Source organism: Zerene cesonia, chromosome 20, assembly GCF_012273895.1.
Source record: "Zerene cesonia ecotype Mississippi chromosome 20, Zerene_cesonia_1.1, whole genome shotgun sequence".
In the NCBI taxonomy this organism is placed as follows: domain Eukaryota; kingdom Metazoa; phylum Arthropoda; class Insecta; order Lepidoptera; family Pieridae; genus Zerene; species Zerene cesonia.
The window spans coordinates 5,058,384-5,069,390 of NC_052121.1; the positions used below are offsets into that span (position 1 = coordinate 5,058,384).

General features: G+C 30.7%; 2 protein-coding genes across 2 annotated transcripts in view; both read left to right on the top strand.

Moving 5' to 3' along the window:
• Nucleotides 1–11,007, top strand: part of LOC119834924 (splicing factor 3B subunit 1) — a 33,151-nt gene that overhangs the window by 7,592 nt on the left and 14,552 nt on the right. The gene's annotated exons all lie outside the window — the stretch shown is intronic.
• On the top strand, nucleotides 4,220–8,153 carry LOC119834926. Its single transcript, XM_038359467.1, has 10 exons — nucleotides 4,220–4,631; nucleotides 4,706–4,837; nucleotides 5,323–5,469; nucleotides 5,732–5,918; nucleotides 6,303–6,488; nucleotides 6,713–7,020; nucleotides 7,096–7,234; nucleotides 7,314–7,388; nucleotides 7,467–7,674; nucleotides 7,831–8,153. Exons 1-10 carry the CDS (start codon nucleotides 4,453–4,455, stop codon nucleotides 8,007–8,009), a joined length of 1,740 nt encoding a protein of 579 aa, XP_038215395.1. The 5' UTR covers nucleotides 4,220–4,452; the 3' UTR covers nucleotides 8,010–8,153.

An 11,007-nucleotide genomic window follows, 5' to 3' on the forward strand; every position in this document is an offset into this window, starting at 1 on the left:
TTAGTGAACCTATATACATATTTATTACAAGAAATATCCACACATATGAAGGGTATATTTCTAAAGACACTGTTATCACAATTTACAGTGCGACATCAATTACATATTATTTCAAGCTGTTTTTTTATTACCTGTTTTACTTTATTACTAATATAAAGAAAATGTGGTCTATCATACTGTCAACCTTTTTTGACGCAGCTAAGATCCTACAAGCAAGTAAATGGCACATAATTTGATTTCTTGCATTCTTGCATTGCAGTATGAGGGAGGAGATTTGCAAAACTGGCTCTGGTAACCAGACTTGCAAGCTGCGGGCATGTAGAAATTTGCCTATCGACCCAAATCTGCCTTGTTCTTAACTCGTTTTTTTCTGTTATTAAATATACTCGATATTTTTCTATCTTAAGCTCAACGTGAACCGAGAGTCAAGTATAAAACGTCATGAAAATGCACACAAAGCGTAAAAGGCAAGAACATCTTTTGAAACGGAAAAAGCAATTTAAAACGAGACGAGAAAAAAAAAATATTTTTGAGTTTGTATTTGAGGTTTATATTTAAAAATATTTAAATTAATTACCTGTACTAAGTACTAGAGAATAAAATATGTACAAAATAAATTATTTACGATTTTTTTGAATTAAAATTATATTGCGGCGGTCTATCCAATATTCTATTTCTGGATACGAAGAATATTTCTTCCTTCTGGTTTTGTTCTAAGTTAGAGCGGTTGTCCCCAAATGGTTGATCAAACCAATCAGATGAATACCTTAAATTACTCTTTTCAATAATTTTCTGCAATTTGTCAATTAAGACTATTTGTTCGTCCTCTTTCATTTCATTTATCAAAATTGGGAGATTTGCTACACAAACCCAGAGATAAAACATTCCAACTGAAAAAGAGAAGAAGAAGAAAGAAATTGAGTAATAGTAAGTCGTGAAAAATATTTAAATTTTATAACATATTTTTTTGTGAGAATACGAAAAAAGAAAGATTTTGTTAAATAAACTTACGTAAAGTAAAACCTACAATAACGCTGATACCAATTAGAAGTCCAAGGTCCATAGTATTCTGCTTAAGAACCAATAGTCCAGTTATCATAGAGAATGTCAATACAAATAATCGAAACAATTCGAGCATAATAAAAGGAAACATCAAAATATTAATAAGCTGCAAATAAATTCATACATTGAATATGGATCACAAATATGAAAATATAATATGTAAGTATGTGGATGATTAGTAATTAGATAACTTCACATCAACGGTAAGGCTGTTAATCAAGGCACAGTTTTTTTATTTGTACTATTGTTTCAGTTGCATTACACATAAATAGTAAGACCGCTTATTATTTTACATACAGTACGTATTATATGTTACTTACTCTGTACCGTACAGCTACTACTAAATGGTTTTTTTCTTTCTTTCTTATATGTATGCAACCCTACAATCTCTACATAGGTATATTATAAAAGCGAATATAACTTTGTCTCGTCTTCACGCAAAAACCCCTGAACCGATTTGGACGAAATTTTGTACAGATAAAGTAGTGATTCTCAACCACTGTTCCGCGCCACTTTTGTGTGCCGCCAAATTTTGCAAATATATAATAATGTTAAAATTATTAAATTATATCATTTAAAAAGAAAAATATTTCAATTAATCCCTCAATAAACGTGTAGTTATTATTGTAGTATATATTAGTTTATTTCGTATATTTAATTTTTTTGCAGCGTTAGCAGAAAATAAAAAAATATCCTAAATCGTATCCCATTAGCCATCCATATCAAAAGATTGATCAAATCTGACAGAATGACATTGGTTAGCCAGAAATTAACAAGTTTTAAAAGAAATTCTATATATTATGTTTCTGGGCGGTACGAAGTTCGCTGGGCATCAACTATCCTTGAATAATCGTCTAAATGCCGCGAGCCGATAGATTAGTAATGTTAAGCTAATGTCTAGCATGTATCCACGAAAGTCGATATAAATAATAAAATATATTTGAATTTTCAAGTTAATGTGATAAATAATATGATCATTGTACTGACCTTATATGCCCCGTAAATATAAAAAACACACCCTAAAATATAAACGGAGAGTATAGTTATAGCATAACTAATGTATTTATCAGGATCTGTAACGCAAAAATAAAATAATGTTAATGTAATTGGTATATCATTTAATTTATACATAAGTATAATCAGAAAACAGTACCGTTTGCGATTTCTGTATATTTAATATAAAAAAAAATTGCTACGCATTATAGATTATTAATGGACCCTAAACACAATCGTTAATTTTTTTTATTGTTTCTTTGCTTGTATGTGCGTCCATCACATAAAAAGCACTGGGAAGATTTTGATACAATTTTATGTTGAAAGACCAATATTAAGTTTAACTTAGAGGCTGCATTATTTTTCCGAAATCAAAATTGAAAATTGGGTGTTACTTAGTCGGCTATAAATGCATTCAATGCCTACTAAAGAAACCTTATAATTTACAACTTATACACATTACATTAATTTGCATTGTTCAGTGCGATTGCAAGTTAATTAATTACATAATACTATACTATAAAAGAAACTACACTAAGTCTTACGAAAAGTCAAGTTCGGACATCATTATCTGCAAATATAATTTAAACACAAAAAGAAATAGACAGGAATAAAGCAAATCTTTAGCTTAATCAGCTCCGTCGGATGGGTCTGGATATTTAGTATTTAATTGTTAGAAAGTAAGTAAATACAAACCTTCTAAAAAGTATGAGATTAAATCAGTAACATACGTAAGACTAATATCATTAAACCACGGAACGAAATGTTGCTTTATTTTATCTATTTGCTCGGCAGCAGCACATACAACTGATATATTTACGACAGCTTGAATCTAAAAAAAGTTGTCATCCATAATAAATATTTAACTTTTTATACAAATAAAGTACAAAAAAATCTAACTAACGATTGAAAAAATTGCTATAATTATTCCCCCTAAACGTAAAGAAAAACAAAAGCAACAACTATATACAAATGCCATTTTACTGAAAAAAATACACTATTTGAATTTCTCACTATTACAGAAAATAATGATTATAATAAATTACGCTCCGCGGCAAAACTATCGCTGTTATGTTCCTCTGTGATTCGTATCTAAATAAATATTAAAATAATCGATTAATTGCGAAACACGAGTATAATAAGAGCATTAGGGTTCGGCCGGGAAAATGCAGAACAGCAATAACTTTATATAAGTTTGGAACATTAATAAAAATACTAAAGTAAAGTTATGTGCATATACTCTATAATTTTTTTTTTTACTTATAAATTAACTAAATATACAAACGCGATGTAAATGTATTTCCTGTTATCAATTATCAATCAATTTATCCTCAAAAAAAAGTGTACTTGTTAAAATGTGTACTTTAAGAATCACGGTCACAAAATTCAGTTTTATCGAATTAATAAAAATCATTCAATCTATTTACAATAATTAATGTCTATGTCCATATTCGGGTGCACTCCATAAGTACCACGTTTTTGAGAAGTATTTTATAGTAGTTATATAGTACAGAACCCTAAGGTACTAAAAATATGTGTATTAAATAAGTGTTGCGTGACTAAAGTATTGATTTTAAAATTATTATGCTCTTTACAAAAACACGCAAACAAATGAACATTTATTATCCATTACACCAAATAAGCATTATTAGTCTAATTCTATGCGATACTATGCTCACACACAAATCCCTAGGTACCCATTTAAATAAAATTCATAGTAGTGGTAGATGTCTGTAGTCCTAAACATATTACACACACAGAATACTTAATAGTACGAACGTAGCATGAAGACCAAACAGTAGTATAAAAAAATAATAATAATAAGATGAAGAATGAGTATGTGCATTTCTAAGATACAAAGGCTATTATGAAGTTATTTTGCTTTAAATAATCGGTATCACAAGTTTTTTTTAATATGTAAAATAATCTCGAATCCATTCGTAGATAATTAATTTATGAATCTATTGATCACTCATAAATTATTATGTCCATTATCTGATTCAGTACCTTTAGGACAGTGTGATTAGAAGCCTTTTCCTATTCTTAAAGACTTGTTCACGAAACTAGAAACTAAATTCAGTAATTTTTTTTTAATTATTTACATTATTTCATCATTAGAGTTACGGTAGTACCTACTTGTCGTTGGCAAATAGACTAATTTTCCCAACTAGAAAAACTAATAAAAAACCCTTTTTGTGATTGTCAAATGTCAATGTCATTTGTGCTTTTCCATTTTCATCTATTAGCTATTGGCGTTTAGAAAATCTTTGCAATACGCAATTTTATATTTACAAATAAACATAGAGATTTGAAAAATATTTAAAAGGTTTTTTATACTATGAAACATCAATTAAAGCTTAGGGAGTTCAACGTATAAAGAAGTTGCAGTTTCAAATCATGGATGAAGGAAAAGAAAATATAAATTGTTATATTACAGAACTACCTGATGAAATAATTGCTGTTATACTAAATTACAGCTCATGCAATGATATTGTGTCATTTGGATTGACCTGTAAACGGTTTTATAATTTAACTATTCATGACCAATATCTTTGGAAAAGCAAATGTATCGAAACGTACGTAACAATTTATCTTGTATTAAAATGACGATAGCCTTCTATTTATCTTCATCTATCTATTGTATTTACAGACTTCCACCGTCTATTTTCAAAACTGTTGAAAAACATTCTGATGGTAATTGGTTAAATGAACTTAAAAAATATAATAAAGTAAATAAAGATGTCATATCGGAACTGATGTCCATGTCATCGAAATTTTACTGGTAAGTACAGATATTTCATTTGTGTAATTTTATATATTTTCACTTTGGCCAGACTGACAACAAATAATTTATAAGGTAACAAAATTTCAAGTTTAGGTACATTACGCACTTCACGATTGCTATGCACAATAGATGATTTACAGACTTCTTTAGCAGTGTCATGCCTGAGTTTAAGTTAATTATAGGTAGGCCAAGTAGGTCATAGATACATTGTAAAGTATATACTACTACCTGTGATATACTCCGTAAAATTCATTTTAACACTATGTAATAAGATGATAGATACTTATGAGTATTACTATCTACTTCCAATTTATCTTGGTTGGCACTTACTACAAGTAGTTGTTAGGGTAGCCCTTATAGTAATAATATAATTTATTTTTGATTTTTTAATTTTTGGTTTTAAAGTTGTTGTAATTTATATGTTTTAAACAATTTTTTCTTATAATTACTGGGTGATTGCCTATTTTAATTTTAAATTTTAGGAGAATGAATCAATTATCATTAGAAGATGTTAAAGAATTCTTCAAAATTGCCACAAATGATCAACTGAGTTATTTTTACACTATACATATTCTGCAAGATGTTGTTCAGCAAGGAATTAAATACCTGGAACAGTATGTTTGTGAGAGGTAAATAGTTATAAATGTTATTTTCTCTCCCTTGAAATTAAAAAAAAAAGTTTTATTATTAAACCAAAGAACCAGACCTATATTGAAAAAGAAAGAGAAGATTGGGATTACAAATTTTTTACATCTCCTCATAAATATAAATAAAGACAATTTTTATGACTGAAAAAATATTTACCTGTACACATAAGATATTGTATGTTAAAAATTTAAATATAAGATACACTTTTATAATGTTTATTCTATTATATCAAATTTATTACAGGCCCTACACTTTAACAGATATGCATTATGCAAAGGGTGTTCTTCGTTTTCTATTTCATACTTACCTCACCATCAAATGGGTGAAGTTACAGATGGCACAAGAGCTCATGCCAGAGGTTGTACTGAATTTCTTTGTCCAGTGGATTGATCCAGCCAATCTTTACTTGGATGAGATTGTGAATGATGCAGTCAGTATTTATCCATTTAACATTTGTTAATTTATTATTATTATAATTTAATGCCTTCAAATGATTCCTTAACTATTCAGCTTTTATGTTCACCAGATTATATTTGTAGACTTATAGTTTTATGGGGACTGCAAACTTTATTGGCCCTTATAAAATTACGTACAAGGATATTGTGGAATACCAGATGTTTTATTTTATTCATGTTGTCTTGTCTTCATCCTATGTATTTAACAAATTTCCATTTAAAATGACTATACCAGATCTCTTGTGATTATATTATAGTAACAGTGTTTTAATAATTTAAAATGTTATATTGTATTATTCTGATTTTAATTTTAATAAGCTATTTATTATACAGTTATGTTAATAATAAGTTTTTCACAGCTAAATGATATTGTTGAAAATGTAAAAGATGCAATTCGCGAGGCACGTGCGCGCAAACCACCACCTCCAGGGTGGAAGAAAGTTACAGATAAAGAAGTACTTACAGCCATGTCCCAAGTGCTGTATGGCCAGCGGCGCATTGCAATCACTCCAGCTGCTGACCTTAATACTTTAAATATCGTCAAGGTAATGCATCCATAATAAATATTTCCTGCATAGTATTTATATTGTACATTTCTCGTCAAAAATTGGGTAGATCAGCCACTTGCAAGTATGTAAGAAGGCATTGCTGACCTGCTGTGTCGTCGATACTTGGCAGTCGCCGTGGTCGAAATGGGGAAAAAGTGATAATTATTATTATTATGCAAACATAAAAAATTGTTACTTAATTCGAATAATTTTAAATACAGGTCCTCAAAAACAAATGTGGCAATGCTATTGTAATGGCGGCTATATATCAGGCAGTGGCAAGGAAGTGTGGAGTGAAATTAGAGCTGATTGCATTTCCGAATCACCTCTTCTTAGAGTGGCTGGATGATACAGATCCTCATAATGTTCTTCTGTTCACTATATCCCTTGAAACTGGAGAACTACAACCGAAACGTCGGTGCCCATTTTCAAGTAGTACCCAGAGATCGAATTATTCGTATTGCCCGGATTCTTTGCTACAATATGTGTATTCATCATATTTAATAACAATGGGAGCTATTCGGAATTGGTAAAATATACATTTAATTATGAAATTACTTGTATTCAAATCATGAGTTTTATTTAAATAAAATTATTGTTGCAGGAATACACAGAATGCATTGCATTTACTGAACTTTTTGGGGACAAGCCAAAATCATCAAAATCCATATAAGAATTTCTTTGCTTATTTGATTGAACATCAAGACCTGTGTGCTACAAATACAAATTTGAGCATAAAATATGTAAGTAGAGGTACAAATAAAATAACTTGATTCTTTTCCTATTTAGAAAATATTAACACTGTTTGTTTTCTTTTTGAAGCTGGATGCCGTCTATCGTCAAATCATTATTGCTTTATCTACATTAAATAAACCCGTGGAATCCGCGAACCACAATGTAAGTATATAAAATTATCTAACTTTATCTCTAGGCCGCTAAAAATATTTAATAATTGTAATCATGAATTTCTTTTAGTTTGTTTTCAAGAAACACGATAACAATGTGCTCTATGCAGTAGGAATGATATGTTATCATAAAAAATATGATTATATATGCATTATCCGTGGATGGGATTTGACCGGGGATCACGTGCATATACCCGTCGACGATTTGTACTTTGGTCGTAAACAACCCTTTTACCGCGTTACAGCCGCTGATCAATCTGAAAGATATGTCGCACAAGGTGAGAAATTAAATTTATATCTAGATCTATCTAGAATAGTTGACTTTTTTACGGGAATTTTATAAGATGGAGATCAAGTGTATTGTATGAAAAACAATGTTTTGATGCTACTTGTGATGATTTCTACTTGTAAAAATTTTGGTTTACGCATTCCAGAAAACCTTATAGAACTGACGCATCCTAGTCGTCTTTACCACTTAGAAGATCAAATATCGAAGGAATTCAGTCATTTCGATGGATTCGCATACGTCCTAAACGACGAAAAGAAAATTGAGTATCCTACTGAAGCACCCATCATTGAAATGTATAGAAGTCGTTCACTCATAAAACATTAAAAAAATTCAAACAAACTGGGAAGCAGACTAATGACATAGAATTAATAAAAATAAATATAATCCATCAGAGACGTCATATTTAATGTGTCTCTCCTTTATTCTGATGCATGTTATATTTGTTGCAAATGTATTGGTAAGATACAAGTATTTTATTGTGGGAGTCGAGCACGCTTCGGCACGAATTGGGCCAGCTCGCACCGGGGAAGTACCACACCCCCACAGAAAACCGGCGTGAAATAATAGCTTGCTATTGTGTTTCGTGCGGTGAGTTGGGGAGCCGGAGGTCCATATCCTTATCCTTACCTTTCCCAGTCCTTTCCTTTATTCCTCTCATCAATCCTTTCCCATTCCCGTCCCAATTAAAGTCGGCAATCCATTTGTAGAGGCGAAAGGTCTGCGATTGACCTTATGCCTCTCCAAATGTTCATGGGCGGTGGTAGCGCTTACCATCAGGCGACCCACCAGCTCCATTGCCGACTATGACATAAAAAAAAAAAAAAAAAAAAAAGTATTGTAATCAATTATCGTACAAAAATAATTTTGGCGTATACGTAATGAAATAGATTAGCAAGTAATAGACGTCGTAAAGTAAATGTTTTTTTTTCTATTTCTGTGTATGCTTATAATATTAATACATATAAATTACCGTAACTTATCTTAATTATTGCGATCATATTTATTTTCATATTTTGATCTCGTTTTCATTCCAAAGGGGTTTAATAAATGCAGGCATTCTATGAGCAGTGGTGGATAACACCAGCTGATCCACCTTGTTCTAGAAGAGATGAATGTCTTTTTCTTGGTTAGAAAAACATTGACGATGCATCAGCACTCGTCGTAGTATTGCTCATAGATCGGAGATGTTTTTGGCTTTTTTCCAACTGGGAATCCTACTCTTTTCTGTCTTTTTGGAGCTAGAATTTTTCCTAGTCTAAGACGATTGAGATCCCTGTCTCATCTGTCTTTCGGGATCTTAAAACAAATTATCAGATTTAGTTACCCTACGACACTCATATTAACATTACAAGCATTGGTGGTCAGTTGACCACGATTACCCGCAACAGACTGTAAAAAATTTTTTGCTGTGACGTAGGAGACGCGGTCATCAGTAAATTTATTCAGCTAGCGTTTTTTGGTAATTTCCTTAATTTCACTATAAAGTTTTCAAGTATATCCTGAAAACCTTAATATAGCACGTGTCTTTGAAATTTTTGTTGTAAGGTGTAACTTTGATTTTAAAAATTAGATAATAACCAATAATATATAAGAAATCTATATAGTTACTGAAAATAATAATTAATCATTTATAAAGCTGTGGACAAGCTACCAAAAAAAATGATTTAAGGGAAGGTGGTTTTCGTGTACGAATAGAGATGAGGTTTATTATTCAACATAAAATTTATTTCATTCAATGTAATAAAATTGTGTCTGAACTTTTATATAAATAATAATTAAATATTACTCAATCATATTAATTTAAAATAATATTTATCTACCTAGTATCCATGTAAATTATGTGTACTGTGTACTTCCTATGTGATAATATTAAGTTATGTTATAAATAAATGTTATCATTTAAAAAATAAAAATCGATTTTTTATTGTATTCCGTATAATATGTTTTAAAATTAAATAAGCAATAATTTAATTTTTATTCATTGAGATTCGTATTAAGGTGACGATCTTCAGCAGTCATCACTTTTAAATATTCTTATGTTACAATCGTGATACTATCGTATATATAACTAGGTGTAACCCGCGGCGTCACTCGGTCACTCGCGTGGTACCTGGTTAAAATGCCTGGTAGTCTATTTATTCATCCGGACTGTAATATATCTCTGCAGCAAATTTCATACCGATATGTAAAAGCTGTTTTCGCGTGAAAGAGTAACAAACATCCATACATTCTTACGAACTTTCGCGTTTATTATATTAAGTAGTAGGCTATATAGTATATAGTAGTAGGCTATATCCAAAGATTTATTTTGACGCAATTTTCATTAATCAATTATTTACTTTCACAGCATTTTTCGGCATTTAATACTTTGTACTGTGCTAATATCTTACACATGAAAGAATGTGTAATGTTTTCATTTTCACGCCGCAACGAATGAAGCGAATCTAAGGAACTTGAATAAAGGTACAACTTGAAATAATGACATAGAAGATCTATTGCAACTCGAAATGACCTTTTCACGGTACAAGCAACTCAAACTAAAACATTTAATTTATTCAACTACACCTCTTTCAGAAACACTTGGATCGCCATACAACATAAATCATTTACATACGGAAAACAATTTCTAAGGAGTCCGCAATACACTAGTTGTTCTTTTGAAAATCATATCAATTAAAAAAAAAACTTAATTATGCCAAAGAACTGTCCGGTGGACCTTGTGGTTCATTAATGTCATTTTATAATTTCCATTTTTGATAGATTCATTAGTTTAATTAGTTTCACAATATTCATTAGGTTCATAGGTAGGTACTTAATGTGCTCTCTGAACATAGGTATATTTTTAACCTGAGTTTAAATTTTAGGTATAGGTATTAAGCTTACTAGCTGTGACCCGCGGTTGAAACCGCGTAAGTCCGTATCCCGTAGGAATATCGGTATAAAAAGTGGCTATGTGTTATTTCAGTTGTCCAGCTATCTACGAAGCAAAATAGTATTATTATTCACCAATAGATGTCAGGAAAAAAAAACACGAATATGACATATTCTAAAAAACATTCCTACCTAGATCGATTTATCACCCCCGAAACCCTCTATATACTAAATTTCATGAAAATCGTTGGAGCCGATTCCGTGATTCCAATTATATAAATATACTAGCTGCACCCGACAAATGCTGTTCTGCCTTACTCTTATCATTTAGGGGTATGAAAAATAGATGTTGGCCGATTCTCATAGACACCTGATAAGCACAAAAAATTTCATCAAAATCGGTCAAGCTGTTTCGGAGGAGTATGGCAACGAAAACTGTGACATGAGAATT